The sequence below is a fragment of the Ictalurus punctatus genome, chromosome 11 (genome assembly GCF_001660625.3).
Source record: "Ictalurus punctatus breed USDA103 chromosome 11, Coco_2.0, whole genome shotgun sequence".
NCBI lineage: Eukaryota > Metazoa > Chordata > Actinopteri > Siluriformes > Ictaluridae > Ictalurus > Ictalurus punctatus.
The window spans coordinates 11,965,137-11,985,217 of NC_030426.2; the positions used below are offsets into that span (position 1 = coordinate 11,965,137).

The following is a 20,081-nucleotide window of genomic DNA, read 5'->3' on the forward strand; positions in this document are numbered from 1 at the left end:
CTAGATTTTGAATGAAATGCTAGTGGTTTTAGCTCACATTAGAGCCTCTGAAACTTCGGCTTTGTTTATGAACTTATTTCTCTGGTAATGGGCTCTTTAATGTTTTAATCAAGTCCATGGACTTATTTGTTGAACTAAGGGTAATAGTATTTTTCTGCTGTAAACACTTACACTCACACTCCATGCTCTTGTATGTGTGAGTGTTTCTGTGTGTGTAGGAGAAAATGTTATGAGGATAGTGATTTCAAAGCACCTTTGTTTGTGGTAATCAGAGCAACCAACAATCCACTTGAGAGACCAAAAAAACTATCCTGCAGGTATGACGCACACTGACTCATCGTACTGACTGCTATATCACAATTTTATTAACAATGACTCGTTCATTCAAAATGATTAAATGTTGAAGACATGTTATTTTCATAAGTTCAAAGCCATTGTATAGATTTAAAGGCTTCAGTTACGTAAGCAGGTGTAGGAAAATAGACTTATAGGCTTGGGGCGGAAAGAAAAGGAGCGAGTGAGAGAACTTCACATATTGATGGATGAGTAATGAGACTGAAGATTCATACTTCATTACAAATACATATACAATGCATTTAAGATTGTGTTAATTAGCATAACATTTTGTGTCTGTCTGTGCAGCTTTGCATGTTCTCTCCATGTCCATGTAATTTACCTCATTGAAGATACCTATTGGCCATGCTAAATTGCAAGGTGTGAATATGTGTATATGGTGTCCCATCCAGGGTGTATCTCCGCCTAGCACCCAGTGTTCCCAGGAAATGATCCGAATTCACTGTGACCCTGACCAGGATAAAGTAGTTACTGAAGATGGAGGATGAATGAATGAATGAATGAAATGTAAACAAAATGCTGAATGTTTCAACTTGTTTACACCAGTGGAGAGTTTGATGAACAGGCTTATCTTTTTTCATGAACTGATATTTAAGACAGTGGCCGGATAATCTTGTAAAATTCACACTACCTTACCAGGGCCTAGTCAGTAACAACATCATGACATAACAGCATAAAAGGTTTTAGCTACTGAGTTCAGGTCTCTTGAACTGCTCCCTCAAGTGCTCATAACAATCTCCCTTCTATTATCCAGAAGTTTTCATATATAGTTTTGTCAAACAATCAATTTAATTTCATTGGATTTATTTCTCATTCAACTGTATTGCTCACTTGGCTTCCAATCTCATTATCATTAACTTGCTTAAAAGCAAACAGAAATCACAGTCTGCATTCAAATCAGAGCAAACCACACCCCAGCCAGCCCAATACAGCCCTGTGTATATTAAATAATATTTGATCTTCATGTGGACCCATACGAAACTGATTGAGTAGTAAACAGTGAAATGCTTTTCAACATTTTGGTTGTTGTAATCAATAATAAATGTCAAATGTGTAGATGGGGCATGTGTTAGTGGCACAAAGCAACTCACCTATGCAATTAACAAAATTATGGCATATTAAAATTATTAATATAGCATTAGGTACACCCAGAATGTGTGATTTGTGTATGTATCAAGAAGATGAAACATGATTCATTTTAATTTCCCTCTGCCATCTGTTTCTTGCTCTCCTCTCAGAAGATGCCTTCTTACCTGACAGGGAGTGTTAATGAAGAAACAACTCAATAAATGAAGTTAAAAAAAAAAAGAGTAGATGACACAATATTATAAATAAACACTGCCATGTTTTAGCTTTCCTTTTGAGCATAGCCAGGCGTTTAGCCTTGTCTGTTTTTATTTTATTTTATGGTGGAGAAACCTTCTGACATGACTTTACCATTTGTTGAGTTTGCTTTGCTTAGTTTAATAAACCAATGGCACTTAGACAACAAGTGTTAACTTTTCGAATTCATTATTCATTTGGATTGAAGCAATAAGCTTGCTCAAGTCATTTTTCACTGTCCAGCACAAGCTTTAATTAAGACCATATGCTTCAGAGTGCCTAAAGCCTCAGTATCTGTAGCGGTGGAAAATAGGTTGGCTGGCTCACATGTACATGAGCTAACATCTCCTTCCCTTACTTTTCCCTGTTGGCCTAACATTTTTAGGGAATCCCTATATGAAAAATGGCTCTTGCTAAATTATGTTTACACCTTATCATCCTCTCACCTACTCATGCTTTACTAATGTCAAATTGTAAACAAATCAGTCCAATACCCTGATTGAGCAAGCAATGTTAACACATGATTCACCCATACAGCTCATTAAACTGCACCTCCGATGGCTCAGAGTCCCAACCCTGGTGCTGGATTATCCCCTGTCCTGGACATTTTAATGTTTTCCCTGATCAATCAACTAATCAACTAATAAAGAGCCCTTCTGAGTTAAAGTGGGTGTGAGCAGGATGGGGGTACTCCAGGATCAGAGTTGCGCATCCTGTCTAACATCCTACTCTTAGGATGAAACACTAAGATACCTGTTGGAAATGAGGACGTAGAGGCAAGAAAAGAAGGGTTACCATTTCAATGTGTATTTTTAAACTCGACCAGTGTAGACCTACATTTATGGACTAATTGCACATTAGTCTATTTCTAACCCAGCAGTGCTTAATTGTTCGTTACTGCTTTCCTCAGAATTTTTAAAAGCTTTTCTCAGGCCCATTGTTTTGGATATAGTATATCTAGGTCCTTCTCCATGGAAGATATGATGCATAACTGTCCATTAGGCGTGTGAATGTCATATTTGCTATCTAGTAAACACATGCATGTGTTGGATTTCAAAGTTGAATCATTTGGCACTTACCGTCTGTGGTTTCAGTTTACAACTACGTCTGTTGATATTTGCTTTCTTGCGAATCGTCGACTTCCCCCGAACCGAACTCTCTCCACAGGACGATTTTTTTTTTTGCAAGAAAAAGACGCAAATCTTATAAATCTCGGAAACTAAAAAAAAAAAAAAAAAAAGAAAAGAAAGAAAGAAAGAAAAAAAAGAAAAAAAATCTGTTGCGCTGTCCAAAAACAGAGGTGCTGAGAGTCGTGTAAGACAGTATTTCTTTGTGTGTCTCTCTGTCCTTTTTTTTCTTCTCTTCTTCTACTCCGGCTGCATTCGCTCGCGACCGAACCGCCGCTCAGTCACGCTGATCCGTGTCGCGTGCAGTTCGAGCTCGGGAGGATGACTAATGTTAAGCAGCAGGACCGTTAATGCACACGCGCACTCTGACACAAACACCGTCCAGGAGTAGCACGGGTGTTTCTCTGCATTCAGCGCCCCCGACACATACACACACTGCACACTCCAGCGGTGAATAGGCACACACCACACGCCAAATGAAAAAAGTTACTCTAAGCACGCGGCTAAACCGAAAAAACTGCTGATTTTTGTTGGGGTTTTTTTTTTGTTTGTTTGTTTGTTTTGCTTGCAATTTGCTGTAATGAAACGAGAAATATCCAACCCCAGGACACACCTCCCTTGATGCCTGGGACTATTTCTACATTACTTTGCGACAAAAATACATCTTTCATCTCTTCTTGAGAAAGAGATCTTTTACTATTTTACTGCTACTTCACCCTGTCAAACATTTATTCTGTGATTCAAGTCTTTCCAGCAATCAACTTCAAAGCCACATGCTACATTGCTACATACAGCACCTCAGACTAGCTAAGACTGAAAGACAAAAGACCTCAACAAAATATTTATAGGCTACTGCTACTGTTAAGAATCTCTAATAAGTGGCTTTTGTTGTAAATTTATATATAGCGTTTGGGAATGCCCTAAGACTTGTGAATTCCAGACCTATGAAAATAAACAAGTACGGTTATGAGTATTGTAGCTTAGTTATCTCTTGCCATCTACTGGAGCATATGTGCTTAGATCAGTTTTCTTCCACCACCTTGTTGTAGAACATCTATCCATCCATTTTCTGTACCGCTTATCCCACAGGGTGACAGGGGACTGGAGCCTGTCTCAGGTGACTTGGGTCACAAGGCTGGAGACACCCTGGACAAGGTGCCAACCCATCCCAGGGCACAATCATACACACATTCATACACTAGGTACAATTTGGACTATTAGCAAACAATGCATGTTTTTTGGACTGGGGAAGAAACCCCTGAAGCACAGGGAGAACATGCAATCTCCACACACACACACACACACACACAGGATGGAAGCAGAAATCAAGCCTCCAACCCTGGGTGGGAGTGCTAACCACTAAGCCACGTGCCCCCTGTTGTAGATCATCATAAACCAACATTTAAAGTTAAACCAAAAAGTTATTCATTCAGATTCCAGTGTTGTCATCAAAACGGAGTACTTACACACGATTCTGCAATTAATTGGTCCAATTCAAGAACAGACACCGCCAATAAAAAGGAAATCATTTATTGTGGGGTGGGGGATAGTGTCAGATAGTTGGGAAGGCTTCCAAAAACTGAAGTGCACATGTGAAAAGGTAAAGTTTGAATACTGTGCAACAACAAGGTGACTCACAAAACATACATATAAAGGACATATAAAGTGACAGAACAGCTTTATTAGGTATGCAACAAGAATGGAGTTAATACAAATAAAAACGTGGACAAAAACTGTTTTCCCCCCCCAAGTTTGTTTGAGCACAGTGTTCCAAGAGAAGTACAAAAATTAATGTAAGCAAACCAAGCAAAAAACAATCTAGAAGTAGTAAGTTAAGGCAGCTGGTCTTGTTGCTTTAATGCTGAAGATTTCACCACTAATCTAAGGGCCTTCATCAGTTCAACTGAATAATCGGGAATTCCCCGGCATTCCCCACCACTCAGTAGTACTGAAGAAGTCGGATGGATGCGTTACGAGACATTTTCAACATTGCACAGCAGGTCCAGTCACATGGACTTACTACAACTAGATTCTTCAATAACCTGGATATGAAAGAAGAAGAAAAAACTCCATAGTCTCATGGAGAAAGAGGAAGGGAAGAAAAAAGTAAATTTAAAATTTCACCAACAGTGAAATCAAGAGAGTCCTGTGTAGTCTCCATAGAAACACACTGTTCTATCTTGAGTACTCTCTACACTCACTCGAACAAATCACACACCATTCACGACAAGGTGTTCTATTTTCACTCGTCCATTCCCCAGTATGCTTTCGCTCGCTCTCAGTCACGACTCATTCTCTCCATGTACGCACATCTGGTTGCGCACTTACATTTCCACACGCGATCACACTCTCGCTCTCTCTCTCACACACACACAAATCGCACTGATGCTAGTCCGTATGGATAGTTGGACATGGTGGAGACTGAGGCCCCCTATTGGCCACTCATCAGTAAGACAGGCACTGTGAAGTGATCAGCCAGGTTTGGTGCTGACCAGAGCTTGCTGGATGCGATCATGAGCGACTGCATAGCGTTGCATGATCTGCTTTACATGTTCCTCCTCCTCTCTCTTCAGAATGCGCAGAAAATTCTGCAGCTCCGGCAGAGAAAATGCATCCCACTGAGACAAGAGCAAATAATAAAAAGTCAGCGATAAGCAACCATGTAATTAATAATGCATGAGTACATGATAGAATTTTGCACTAAGGTCTCTCACTACAAAGCAAGGACAACCTCAAGGGAAAACTTCAATGAATCCAACCGTCCTAACGAACAAAGCATTATGTCTAAATGAAGTGTTTCTGCAGACAAATTTGCAATTTTTTTTTTAAACATGAAAGGATCCTTGCTATCAAATTACTGAGCATCTTGGTAAGAAACCTGAACATTAAGAAGAGATGCTGCAGGTACTGGAAATTGGGAGATTATATACAGAGGTAAAACTGAATCAGCAGATGTGTTAATCGTGTTAGGGCGGTGTGGGCTGTGGCTGGTTTTCCTTACATTGACCTCTCCAGTCTCATTCTCCTTTAGTACCAGACTCAGGACCTTCTCGTTCGGACCAGCACACAAACGCAGGAACAGTGGACACTCATCATCAGGCAGCTTCCTTAGGTACACTGAGAAAGACAGATGATCTCAATGAATTTCAAACCAAGACAAAACTCAACTCTACCAGCAATGGTCTGACTTATGAAGCAAATACTCCTAATGTTAATACAAGCTTAATCCTCCTAACAGGCAGCCTTTTATTGAGGCAGCATGGTCAGCTGGAGTTGTTGACTATAACTATGAGCGCACAATGCAACACAAGCTTTGGCAATGCAACTGTCCCACCATTTGTCCTGTCAATAAAGCACCTTGAACTGAAATGAACTATGAGCAACTTTAGAGGTTGCAGGCTTTCAAATTAATTTATTTAAATTACCTTAAATAACAGTATAACTAGAAATCAAACTACAAGTTTATAATAAACAGTCAGACGATCCATCCAAGGTCACTAAGTAAACGGCATTCTGATTTTGTCAAAATTCATTCAAAGATGGCCATACCTTGGTCATGGCGCTCAGTGCGCTCAAACAGTGCAAACTTTGCAGGATTGTCAATAACTGTGAATTTCTTCAGGAGGGCCTGAATCACTTCTTGTGCACGAGTTCGAGAGCTGATGTGCAGATGTTTGGCTGTGTCCTTTGGGAGGTAGAAGGACGTGCGTCTTTTCACTGCTCCCCCCCTCTTCCCATTGGCTGGCTCCTGAGATGTAGTACCCTTTCGTGGAGGTGGAACAGACACAGGCCGTACCAGCTTCAGATGAACTTTGATGAAACCATTGTAGGAGCCATCTTTGTTCTGTGTAAGACAAACAAATAACCATGGGTCAGATGATTATGCAAAGGAATGGCTAAGTAAAAATCAGCATAAGATGATCAACTTGAAGGTGATGTAACTAGAAAAATTGGGCATGTGAATTTGTGAATGTGAAAACTTACCAAAGACATGAAGAGGTTGCTGTTTATCTGAGCATTGTACTCCTTTATCTTCTGCTGAATCTCTGAATGTGACAGCTCTTGTTTCTTGCTCTCAGTCACTTCATCCTAGCAGACAGACAGACAAACCATGAGTCACAAAATTGTGCATGACTGACCGGATAAGAGTTCATGTGAATGGGAGCTTAATGAAACAAACTAGCAGAGTGTCTAAGTATCTGAATTGATCACTCATCCTTACATTATAAAATCTCTTAGAGAAGCCCATTTTCCTTTATTATGCATTTTTTCTCTAAACCACACAGTTTCTGCTGAATTACCAGAATAGGAACTGTCAAATGATTGTCAAATACTCTGGTAGAGGTAGTTTCAGAAACAGGCTGTTCTGGCTGTGTATCAAACAGCTGAGAGAACAGCTGGGGACAACTGACACAGTTCAGTTCCTCTTACAGTCAATTCCTCCACCACGTTCTCAGACACACAAGAGCTTCTTTTACAAAATCCAGTAAGCATTTTCACATCCTATAAAACTGCCCTTCTGAAATCAAAATCAAACAACAGTAATAGTAATAGAATTTGAGGCCGTATGAGATTTCTCCAAACTTGTGAAAATGACCCAAAATTAACTACAAATATATAGAAGCAGCATTTCAGATGCACTTTGTGACACTTGCGCCAAAATATCTGGATGTTAATTATGGATTTATTTTACTTCTAATATTAATACTCTCCTATAAAAATCAATTATGCCATCATTTGGCATTCTGCTTTGAATCAAGTAAAAGAAGCCCAGTTCTTAGAAAGTTGCATCAGCCTTTGAACACTTCCTATTGAATTTAACAGGGAAAAGCCATGATGTCACCACCAGCCAATCAGAAACTTTGGCCCATCCCATTATTCAAGAGCATGAAAGTATGAGGATGGTTTCAGAGGACAGTCATGCATGTTTTGTCTTTAAAGCTGGAATTCCTGTATCCGGTTTGAGTAAAAATAGCCTCTTCCTCTCTCCAGTCTCGCACCATGGAAAGAAAGCTTCCTTTGTGTGTCTTGCTCACATGTGGGTGTCAGATGGTGTCATTTTTCAAGTTTCGTCATCCTTCCTGTTTGTGCATTACCACATCTATATCTGCATTTATCAGAAACAAGTTGCTATACAAGCTGTGTTCACATGCATTATATTCTCATGCCAAAATATTTCTTATGCACTTGGAAATGTATTTAGTGTTTTACAAAGTTCTACTGCAAGTGCTAGAGACGTTGATGAAATCAAGGAGACTCAAATTAAAAAGCAGACAATAAAAAGAGAAGCAATTCAAACTAATGGATTGGTAGAATTTTTTCATATGGCACCACTGACACTGATTTAAAACCTCACTGAACCAAGATGAAATACATCTATTGATCCTAAATGCCTGCCATGTGACTCTGGCAACTTCTTATGTTTGCTTATTAATAGTCTGCTTAGATAAAATTATTAGATTAGATATTAGACCAATATCTGTAAATTTTAAGTGACTGCTGAATACAAATAGTAAAAAAAGGAAGAAACTGACTAATCAGATGAACAAGAAAATCCAACTAATGTTTTGTTTGTGGTTCAAGGACTATCCATCCATCCATTTTAAATACTGCTTATCCCACACAGAGTCAACTGAGAGCCTGGAGTCTATCCCAGGGAACTCAGGGCACACCCTGGACATGGTCGCAACCAAGTAAAGGGTACAATCACACACACATTCACACACTACAGACAATCTGAACCTGGAGCTGAGAGATGGTGACACTACCTGTTGCACAACTATGCCACCCTTATAGCAGTATAGCCTAACCCATCCATTTTCTATACCGCTTTATACAAATGGGTCACGGGAAACCTGGAGCCTATCCCAGGGAGCATGGGGAACAAGGCAGGGTACACTCAGGATAGGGTGGCAACCAAGGCAAGGGCACAATCACACACACTACAGACAATCTGGAAATGCCAATCAGTCTACGGTGCATGTGTATGGCATGGGGAGGAAACCGAAGTACCCTGAGGAAACCCCGTGACACGCTCTGCGCACACAGGGCAGAGACGGGATTCGAACCCTCAACAATGGAGGTGCGAGGCAAAGCTGCTAACCATTAAGACACTGTGCCCCTCGGTTCAAAGACTATATCATTAGTAAATGCAATAAACGGGAAACTGGTTACATTAGTTAAACCAGACTTTGTGTCACATAAAAGAGGAAGTGGTTTCAAAATGAGCATGAACTCTCAATGTGTCATGCATGACAGTAAGAAGTTGTCCGGCTTTTCTAATGAATCATCCACTTAACATTTCTTCCCTCCTCTCTCCCACCCCCTCCCTCAAACACGTCTGTAGGCCTTCCTCTCCACCCCCCCTTTTTAAACAAGTTTTCCCAAAGCTTTTTGTTAGATAAATACAAAACATACAGAACATACTAGACATACTGGCTGCAGTCCATCCGTAAATAACAACACACTTTCTAGAGGGCAGGAAAAACGCAAACGTTTATCATTTAGCCTAAAAAAAAAAAACCTGATACTGTAATCAGCCGAAATCCTTTCAGAGTGATTTTCAACATGGTAAATAAAACTACTCGGCTATAATGCACTCTTAAACAGGAATGGGCGGAAGTAAGGGGCAATGTTCCGGTCAGAGGAGATAGCCACAAGGAGATGTTGCCTGTGATGTTTCTAGATGTATCTAGAGCAACTTTTCGACAATGTGACGGAAAAAGTCTCAACAGGAAATGAAACAGCACCTCAACAGCCCTTGTACTGAGTGCGGGTTTGATCGAGCTCACCTTCTGTTTTTGGGGTTTGTGAAAGAAGGAAGTACGCGCGGTGAAATACTGCTCGAGCTCCGAGTCCGAGTCCTCCTCACTGCAGTATCCGCTGCTCGCCGAGCTGCCCCAGGTCTTCTCAAAAGACGGAGTCTGGTCGACACAACTAACTCCACTCATCGCGAAAATAAAGTTTGCGAGTGGTTACAAGTTGCTAATAAACCGCTATTCAATTGTGGGGAAGGCTTATACGTAAACCGAGTCAACAGACAGTCGTTTTCTACCCAAATTAACAGTGTATATAATCTAAAACCTGTAGCTCTTATTCTGCTGACCGTCTCGATGTATCAGGCGTAGATGAAGTATTAACCCACGTTGCTCTAGCCTTACACCGGAAATGCTCCGCCCTGGTCGTTAAAATTGGAAAATATACAACTCCAGGCCAAAGCGTGCTGTGATTGGCTCTACACAGGAAGTTCCAACTCGACGGTTACGACATTGCAGTGCGCCATGTTTACTCAGGCTGCATCTCAAACCGCTCCAACTGGCCATATAGTGCACTACATAGCCCAAAATCTATAAGTCCATATCACTGACTAGTGCACTTCTGTAGGGTATAGAGAGGGGTTTTTTGGTATGTAACACAAACTCCAATTTCTGAAAATGCCCGTTCCCCTCCCACGGAATTGGGATACTTTTGAATGACGTCTTTTTTGTCCAGCGCCGGATGTGAATTGGGTGTGTTGTATACACCAGATCCTTGATTCGGAAAGCAAACAAGGGGAGTGTGATTTCTTTCTTTCTTTTTCTTTTTTTTTGCATTTGCTTATGTGGTAATAATAACCACTCTTTTCAAAGTAGTTTTTAAAAAAAAAATATTATTAAGTTTATACAGTTACTGGCCTATTTCATTGGTCACATTAACTGAATGGATTTAATCCAAAAGTCAATATCTCAGATTATATGTACACCATGGACAATATCAATTGGAATCTAATGACAATCTGTATTTCTCCAATAAATGGACAAAATATTATTCTAAATATTTAAATAATAAGTGTAATATTTGAATAGATAATGGGAGGGAGTCAGTGGGCTTTTTTAACAGTTTACAGAGTCTCAAACGGAAATAAGTAACTTATGCCAGATTCGTCCAAGATAATCACAAACACACATGGAAACCCATCCCTAAACATTTTTAAGCATTTGGTGTCAAAAAAGGTTCTCGCATCTCATATATTTCCCTTCTGCCACCTTTCTCAACATACAGACAGGTGAGAAATTAAAGGGGTTAGAAAATAATTGCTTTGCTATGGGGCATTTTGCTAATACGATTTCAGTCCATTTGTCCCGTTAGAAGGAAGTGTCACTGAATATCAATAGAAATTATTCAGATTCATCATCTTTATGCCATGATTAAACATTTCTACCCTGATGGAAGTGGTCTCTTCCAGGATGACAATACCTCCATCAATATTGCACAAGGTGTTAGGCATATGCTAATTATACTACACGGTTGCATTAGTAACATGGCTGTTTGCCCCATGGTGTAAAATTAATAGCCACCATAATGGCTTTATGTAATAGCTTAATTTTTTCTCTATAGTTCTTTATATTCACAGAATTTGAGTTAAATATCTACAACACAACAATGATGACTGCAATAAACATACACCGATCAGCCATTACATTAAAATCACCTGCCTAATATTATGTAGGTCCCCCTTGTGTCACCAAAACAGCTCTGACCTGTCGAGGCATGTACTCCATAAGACCTCTAAAGAGGTATCTGGCACCAAAACGTTAGCAGTAGTTCCTTTAAGTCCTGTAAGTTGCGAGGTGGGGCCTCCATGGATCAGACTTGTTTGTCCAGCACATCCCACAGATGCGCAATCGGATTGAGATCTGGGGAATTTGGAGGCCGAGTCAACACCTTAAACTCTTTGTCATGTTCCTCAAACCATTCCTGAACAATTTTTGCAGTGTGGCAGGGCACATTATCCTGTTGAAAAAGGCCACTGCCATTAGGGAATAACGTTGCCATGAAGGGGTGTACTTGGTCTGTAACAATGTGCACTGATGCACTATGTGTTCTGACACCTTTCTATTATAGACAGCATTAACATTTTCAGCTATTTGTGCTATATTAGCTCTTCTGTGGGATGAGACCAGACGGGCTAGCCTTCACTCCCCACACATATCAATAAGCCTTGGGTGCCCACTACATACCAGGAACACCCCACAAGACCTAACGTTTTGTAGATTCTCTGACCCTAGCCATCACAATTTAGCCCTTGTCAAAGTCGCTCAGATCCTTACCCATTTTTCCTGCTTCCAACAACTTTGAGAACGGACTGTTCACTTGCTGCCGAATACATTCCTCCCCTTGACATGTGCCATTGTAATGACATAATCAATGTTATTCACTACATCTATCAGTGGTTTTAAAGTAATGGCTTATCGGTGTAAGTTAGATAGGATTCAGTAAGTGTGCAGTAGTTAAATAGGAGAAATAACAATGTGATTTGAGTCAGTATTGGGGTGGCAATTGGAGTGGCAAGGCTTATTTCAGATGAGGTAGCTGCCACCCTGTTGCACCCATAGGACCACACCCCTGCCTAAGTGGAATTATAAAATAGGTATTAAATATAAACTGGGATTTCAAGCTGCAAAATTTTGCTCATGAAAATTATGATCTCCAGTAAATATCTGCGATTTGTTATGGGGACACCATAGCAGAGCCAAACTGTTTAACATTAGCAATACATGACTGTGTCACAGAAGGTATTAAATGGCATGCATCGACATGTACTTTTGTTACTACTTTAATGTTGAAGACAAAGTCACGATAATAACATACAAATGATTGTGCTAACTAGTTAAATCAACTATTAATTATTAACAAACAGACAAACATATGCAACCATACCAACCCTCAAATATATATCTTACCACATTGGTGTCAGTTTCAATGCTGTCCTGGACATCACTGGATTGATCGGTTGTAGAGGCGTCACTCTGATTACAGTTCAGTTTAATGAGAGCTCTACAGCGGTAATGGCAGGTGAACCTACAGTCTGGCAGACACAATTAGGTGAGAGATAATGTGAAATTTAATATATGTTCTGTCATTAGATTCCAGAAACATATCTGAAGCAGATTAAGTGGAGTAAAGTGCAATTCTGATGCAGGCAAGAAATTTAGACCATTAAACTGATGACAGGTAAATAATAAACCATGTCATTTATCATAATAAAACAGTGAGAGGGAACAAAGGAGCTTCTCAGCACTTTGGGATATTTATAAAGAGAAACAAAGCTGTACTGTGAGAGCATGAAGTGTAGCACATAAATAAAACAAATCTCACAGAATGCTGTTAACGTTGTTTCTTTAAGGTTACTTATGTTTAATTAGGCCAAAAAAGACCAAACCCGAAAGTGTTTGTTTCCAATTCCAATTCAGTCTCCATAAAAGGTAGGAAATTTGTTTTTGGATTTTTCCGATACATACAGAAGCATACGTGCATAAAAATATAAAAATCCATGCATGGTAAAAGTAGGTACCTATTCCGTGAGCACTTAACTAACCCCTAAAATGCCAACCCCCACATTATTTAGAGAAAAAAAAGAAAAAAGAAAAAAAAACACCTTACTCTGGCTCTTACACCTCTACTCTGTGCACTTTGCTTCTCTAGAACTCGATTATAAATCTTATATGGTAGCACTTGTACTTGTATTGTTCTTCGCTTGATATATCGCTTTGGTTGCATTTCCTCATTTGAAAGTCGCTTTGAATAAAAGTGTCTGCTAAATGAATAAATGTAAATGTAAATATGTAAGTATTCAGATAATAAATAAGTATAGTATATCATACTGAAAGTGTTAATGTTCAACCCCTGAAGGTATGAGGGCAAAGTAACTTCCTGTTCCAATATACATATTCTGTGAACGGGGTAAACCACCATCACCTCCTAAATACATATTTATTTGTCTTTGAAACATTTAATGTACGAAGAACCACAGAATGTTTAACCAAGCTTTCTTAAGCATGTCACTAAAACATTTTCTGGTTACATTTACATTTATTCATTTAGCAGATGCTTTTATCCAAAGTGACTTACAAATGAGAAAATATAAACAAAGTTACATTTTGGTTACATTTTACTAGAACAATAACTTTGGCCAGAGAGGAGTAATTGCCTATGTATTTTATAATATACAGTACACAGTATAATGTTTAATTATACACGTTTGTATTTGTAATTGTACACATGTTTAATTGAAATGTGTGTTGTGCTAACAGTGAAGCTTAACACTCAGCATGAATAACCATGTTCGCACAATATTTAATTCCACTATATGTACCCTCATCTCAGTAGGCATGTGACATTATCCTTCTGTCATGTATTGTTCTTTTCATATTATAAAATTACCTAAACCAATTCATAAATCATTTTTAATATTGCATATGAACACATTCACAGTTAGAAACAACCACTGCAATAAGTAACATCTGTCTAGAGTAGACGTTCTGTCAAGTGACAAACATTGCAACAGAAGTAACAACAGAAGTAAACACACTCAGCCCCCATTCAGACTTTGTATTAACATCCATCTAGAGTGAGCAAATCACAGATCTAAATGTGTCTTGTGATCCAATCCTTCAGGCCACTTGTGGAGCTGGTCTGGGATGCATGTGGCTGTGTTGCTATTTGGCTGTATTGTTATTTGTATTGTGCATGTCAGTTGGTCTGATGCATCCCTGGCCACATCAGAAGACCACATACTTGTGTATGAAATGTTTTATTTAGGGTTTTTTTTTTCAATTGCGTGATTTGTTGAAAACACATGAAATGCAATTAGCTGAGCAGACATTACACAATATGTGGCCCAGCCTGATTCTAGTATGAATATAGCTTTTATCTATTTGATTAGGAAACACCATCTGACAGCTAAATATAAAGACTTGTTTTAAAAATGACATTTTGTCATGTTTGACAAATCTGGCAACCCAGCTAATTTTTTTCATTTTTTTTTTTGAAGTACAAAATTAAAAAATAAGAAAGCACTACATGTTACATTCAACAGTCAATTGTATTTCTTTAATATGTAATATGTAATGACCTACTTGGAGATCAGGCTGTATTGTTATTGCTTCATGTGTGCACTGTTCTTCAATGCAAATGCACTGTTCACACTGGAAAGCTGTAGTCATTTTATATGGTAGGTTACGTATGATAAATTTTATTTTTCACTGAAAAAATAGTGTTTATTGAATTATAAATTCTCTGCTATTTCAACTAGGGAATAAAACTTCCAGACGCAATGGAAAATCCAATACCATGACATTTCACATTGTGATAAGAATTTGATTTATACTGAACATTTGTAAAGCAAAAATATGTATAGATTAAAACACACACACACACACACACACACACACACACACACACACACACACACACACACACACACACATCACACAAAGTACAAATAAAGGTCAGAAACAAACCTTCATCCTACAGTGAGCCTTTGAAATAAGTTTGAATAACAAAAACCCACAGAAGGGAATTTTTGGCTGAGGATAAATCTTTAGAATGAGAGTTTCCTCTTTAGTTAACCTTACATATTTATACATTAACTACAGGAACCATAGGCAAAACATCTAAAACAACTATTCAAATGTACAACTGCCAGCCAATGCCAGTCAAGAAGGAGAAGTGCAAATGTCCTGTTCAGGTAAAAGACTGAGCCAGTGTAGCATTGACATAAACTGGCAGCTGTTTTATGTTTTCTCCAAAAGAGCAGACAGCGTAGAAGCAGACAGAATAGAAACCACATGTTGAGACTTAAAAAGCGAACAGTATAGTTCAGGAAAGATCAGAAATTCCATGAATGAAATGAAATCTAAAATGTTCTACAAAGAGTTAAACAAGAATGTGTAAAGAAATGTTTGTAAGGATGGAAATAAAGCAGTGGAACACAGTAAGACGGCCACCACAAGTGGGGGTGAGAGGTAGGGGCAAGAGTCTGTGAGAGAGAAAGAAAGCAAAGAAAATTTGCTCAGCAGGAAACATGCTGAATTCATATATACAATTCTGTGGTTAACTAATTTGTTCCACACCCACATCTGTGCTGAAAAGTACATAGGCATGTACAGCATAATTCCATTCCCACACACGAACATAAGTGAACTCTGTCATCTAGATCAAATAGTTATAAGCAGGTTGTATGGTTATGGTTCTATTTTCACTGTAGTTAATATACTGCATGTACACATGAGAAGATTAGCACTGTATCAGGACATTGCTAATGTTTGGTTACAGAAGCAGATAATGTTGGCACTTTTGATCATACAGTATGTGCCTCTTTGCTATTTTAATTTTGGAATCATGCCATTAAGGTTTCCTCCAAAGTGGAAGCTATGGTTCAATGGTGATGTGGTAATATTCAAATATCTTTGTCAATACACAGAGCAGTCTTTTTACAATTTATCATGAAACAAATGCAAACATGTTCAGCATTCTGTCTCTGAAATGTCCCAAGTTTATCCCCCAAGTTTAAAATCTGAGCTCAGCTATGTGTGTGTCCATTTCGGTCTTAATTGTTTCAATAATGCAATCCTATTTATCACGCTATAAAATACATTCGAATATTCAGTTATGACAGCAATATTATGCATTACTAAATAAATGTCAATATCTAAAATGGGAAAACATTTATACATTTTCAAATAGCTCAATTATGGAATCACAAAACATTCACAGTAAGTGAGAAAGGAAAATATGTTCAAAAGTTAAGTATGACAGATACACACCAGTCATAAACCACCAAAACTTCTGTCAAGATCTGACTGGAGATATTTGAAATATCTGGTCGTGCAAATAGCAAAAGGATAACAGATAAGATGGTTGTGATTTCAAATGAAGTTTTAAAAGTGGTTGTATATCTATTTGTTTGCAAAGTGTACTTTTTAAGGACTTCAATGAGAACTACAAGTGAAACTAGTATTGACAGTATTGAGGCAGTGGTGGCTCAGTGGGACCTCATGCTCTGACCCCAACTTCCCAAGTTGGGATATGCAAGGAAAAGAACATCATTGTATTGTATGTAAATATGTGGCATTAATGGCTTTCTGCAATAACAGTACAATCAACTTTGAACCCATTGTTACAGTATTGGTATATCACAATATTTGTTTCTGTCATGTAATGGAGGCTGAGACAGAAGACAGTGCAGGTTAAGTAGTTTAAAGAGACAACAACAATAGTCCAAGGGAACAGGCAGAAATCAATAAACAAAGACAGGCAGAGGTCCGGCGATCAGGCAAACAGTCAAACAAGGCAAGGCAAAGAGACAAGGTAGTAAACATGAACAAGGTCAAAACCAGAATAAGTAAACACGGTATCAAAGCTTGGAACCGACAGAGACAAGGCAACTGCAAGTATACTTTGCAAAAAGTGAATATGTATAGAGAGTCATTTTAAACTGTGGTTGTGATTGTGTGTGAGATTGGATGTAGGTGTGCATGATTAGAATGAAGGTGAGTGTTCTGGGAATTGCGGTCCATGGCAACCATGTTTGTAGACCGCAGTGCAGGATGGGAAATGTAGTCACTGGTTTGCTGTGACATGATTTGGAACTTTATGTTTTCTAAGAGGATAATGTTAAATGTAATTTTAGCACTACAGTGACAAGTATTTCATTAAACAAACTTGTAAAGCGTGTCACTCTTAGCCTCTAATACTTCATTACAACAATGTACTTTTTTTCTCTGATTTCATGAATAGACTGTTCACAAGTTTTAAAAAGTATGCTTCTAGTGTTGTTTCTCTTTAAAGTAATCATTTTAAAAATCATGCATCTCACGCCAATCCTGAAAATACTGGGCGCAATTCAAGAATACATTCCAGACATACCAGACACCCCTTGATTCACACCTAGGGGCAATTTATCCAGGTCTCTAAATACTGGCATGTTTTCAGGAGGTGGGAAGAAACTGGAGAACCCAGAGAAAACCAACACGAACACAGGGAGAACATGCAAAACTCCACCCAAGCTGTGGACCCTGGAGCTGAGAGGTGGTGACTCTGCCACCCCTATAGCAGTAAAGCCTAATCCATCCCTCCATCCATTTTCTATACTGCATAACCTACTGGGCCTATCCCCGGGAGCATGGGGCACAACGCGGGGTACACCCTGGACAGGGTGCCAATCAATCGCAGGGCACAATCACTTACACATTCACACACCCAGTCATACACTATGGACACTTTTGACATGCCAATCAGCCTACCATACATGTCTTTGGATTGGGGGAGGAAGCCAGTCTTTCGATTGGGGGAGTACCCGGATAACATGCAAACTCCGCACACGCAGGGCCACGGCAGGAATCAAGCCCCCAACCCTGGAGGTGTGAGGTGAACCTGCTAACCACTAAGCCACCATGTGCCCCAGTATAGCCTAATGTTATCTGTATAACTGTGTCAGATTACATTTTCACTCCATAATGGAATACTTTCATAGTTATACTTTTAATGCATGCTGTTTCATAAAACACTCCTTCAGCCCTGTTTGAACATATACTTACATAATAGACCTTATCCAATGGTTTAACCCCATCTTGTTTTTCATATTATTCAGTTATTCATCTTAAAGCATATTATTCAGTACCTACAACTAATTATTCAGTAAATATTATGGAAATAGTAACTAAAATTTGACTTTGCTTGCTTTTATATGGATACTGTTATCACAGACCACACAATTATCATTAATAGCAGACATAGTACACTACTATTACACACACAACCACATAAAGAGACCAACACTCACTGGCACAGCGCAGGCTTTGTTTGTACACCCCCCAGATGAAGTCTCCACACAGATCACACCAGGTGGGTTGAGCATGGCTACAGGGATGGAAGTCGTGCCCTTCTCCTGTCTCTTCAACCAACTGTGGGTCCTTCAGGGTGTCTCCCAGGAGCCTGATAATGCGCACACGGTTCCAGAGCTCCGGGAATTTTCCTGGGCTTATTCTCAAAGCATTGACCCTCTCTAGGCGAGGAGTCCGAGGTGGTAAAGAATCAGCAAGCTCAATGCGCTCCTCAAGCTCCTCAAGCTCAATCAATTCCCCCAATGACATGATGTTCTTCACAGCTTTATTATGCCCCTGTGTTGAAATAAACTGTCTTCTGGGTCTTTAGGTCATCGTATGCTGTCTGATTTGGAGTCGACTGACTGCAGTTGATATCCAATTCTATTTAAGACAAATGTCTGAATGAGATGTCTAAGGCCGTTCATTGTTTCACAGTTGGAGACAGTGAAGGTCTAGCAGGTTCTGAAAGCTTGTGTCAGCCACTGAATTTGTACTTCTGGAAAAAAAAAAAAATCTATATAAAAGCAAACTCAGCATTAAGTTTTGACATTCGTTAACACGTTTAGCTTTAGGAAACATGCCAGTCACATTTGCCTTAGTGTCTAAAAATAAATCAAAATCATCACAGAAATTCTAATGGTTTCCATTACAAATACCATTACAAACTATCAGCTAACCATTAAAATAATATTACCTTTACCATTATTGGTCCTTAATGGTATCCACTAGACATAACACGCCACCACTAGAAGGCCACAAATTATCAGGGACCATTATAGAGTCCATTAAAACCAATACATTTTCCATTATAACCATTAAAACCATTACAAATTCTATGAGGGTTTCTGTTGTTATTTCCAGTAGGGTAAAACTGCTTTCCTAAGGCGTCTGAGTGGAACTGTTTCGAGTTTAGTTAGTCTGGGTTTTCCAGCAGTTGATGTGCGAGTACTGCAAAGTTTCAGTTACAGTAACAGAGACTCAGAGGAAACTGATAATCTTGCCCTTGGCTTATATTTTATGAGACAAAAGAAGAGACAGAAAAAAAATACTTGAGAGAGTCCCATGTCAGATTACGGAATTTAATAGTGACTAATAAAAATGAATGCAGATATGAGATATACGTCAGGGTTCAGAGATATGTGAAACATGAATTTTGTAATGACCTACCTAAGCGAACAGAATGATGACTGCATTTAACCTGAAAAGATCCGTTCACAAGAAATGGTCGGTCTGAGAAAAAATCCCCCAAAACACCCAGAGGCTAATAAAGAGCAGAGGTTCTACATCACGACACCCGTGACAGAATCGTCTGGGTAAATAACTGTGTAGTGAAAACAGAACCGTTCACTCTGATCACTTTAACTGCTGGAAGAAAGTTGTGAGTGAACACGCCCAGACTTCTTGACCAGTTTTCATCTCGAGCTGCATTTTGTTTTAATCCAGCGCGGTGTCAAAACTGAAACAAAACAAAAAAAGTCCCGTGATATCGCTGTAGTGCAGAATTTAACGCAATATTGGAATGGATTCGCGAGCCACTTCCTGGGAGTGTGTGCGGGTGTGCAGTTCCTCCTCCTCGGGTCGCTTAGCCGGGACCCTTCTTCTCCGCTTAGCCACTAGCATGCAAGTGTAC

The 20,081-nt window shown here is 39.2% G+C and overlaps 2 protein-coding genes across 4 annotated transcripts in view; both read right to left on the reverse strand.

Annotated features, from left to right (window-relative positions):
• The window catches only part of LOC108271537 (metabotropic glutamate receptor 4), a 154,917-nt gene extending 150,670 nt beyond the window's left edge, over positions 1–4,247 (reverse strand). For both annotated transcript variants that reach the window (XM_017479175.3, XM_017479174.3), the window contains exon 1: positions 2,757–4,247. The gene's annotated coding sequence lies outside the window, so the exon portion shown is untranslated. The remainder of the gene's footprint in view (positions 1–2,756) is intronic.
• A 71-nt stretch (positions 4,248–4,318) lies between these two features.
• LOC108271897 (ras association domain-containing protein 1) lies at positions 4,319–20,068 on the reverse strand. Of its 2 annotated transcripts, XM_017479827.2 has the most exons (7): positions 19,619–20,068; positions 18,409–18,947; positions 12,527–12,651; positions 6,789–6,893; positions 6,354–6,648; positions 5,806–5,921; positions 4,319–5,422 (listed from the first exon to the last, which is right to left on the reverse strand). In XM_017479827.2, the coding sequence occupies exons 2-7, from the start codon at positions 18,716–18,718 to the stop codon at positions 5,276–5,278; spliced, it is 1,098 nt and encodes a 365-aa protein (XP_017335316.1). In that variant the 5' UTR covers positions 18,719–18,947; positions 19,619–20,068; the 3' UTR covers positions 4,319–5,275. The 2 variants fall into 2 exon arrangements, with proteins under 2 accessions (XP_017335316.1, XP_017335317.1); XM_017479828.3 differs by lacking the exons at positions 12,527–12,651; positions 18,409–18,947; positions 19,619–20,068 and adding an exon at positions 9,596–10,447.
• Positions 20,069–20,081: the final 13 nt, after the last annotated feature.

What these genes read in the sequence shown, in the direction of transcription:
- LOC108271897 (XM_017479827.2), bottom strand. Translation starts at nt 18,718, where the DNA reads ATGTCATTGGGGGAATTGATTGAGCTTGAGGAGCTTGAGGAGCGCATT. An exon ending in ACAAAGCCTGCGCTGTGCCA is followed by an intron (nt 12,652 to 18,408) that starts GTGAGTGTTGGT and finishes TGTGTCTGCCAG; the next exon opens with ACTGTAGGTTCACCTGCCAT. An exon ending in ATGAGACTGGAGAGGTCAAT is followed by an intron (nt 5,423 to 5,805) that starts GTAAGGAAAACC and finishes CTCTTGTCTCAG; the next exon opens with TGGGATGCATTTTCTCTGCC.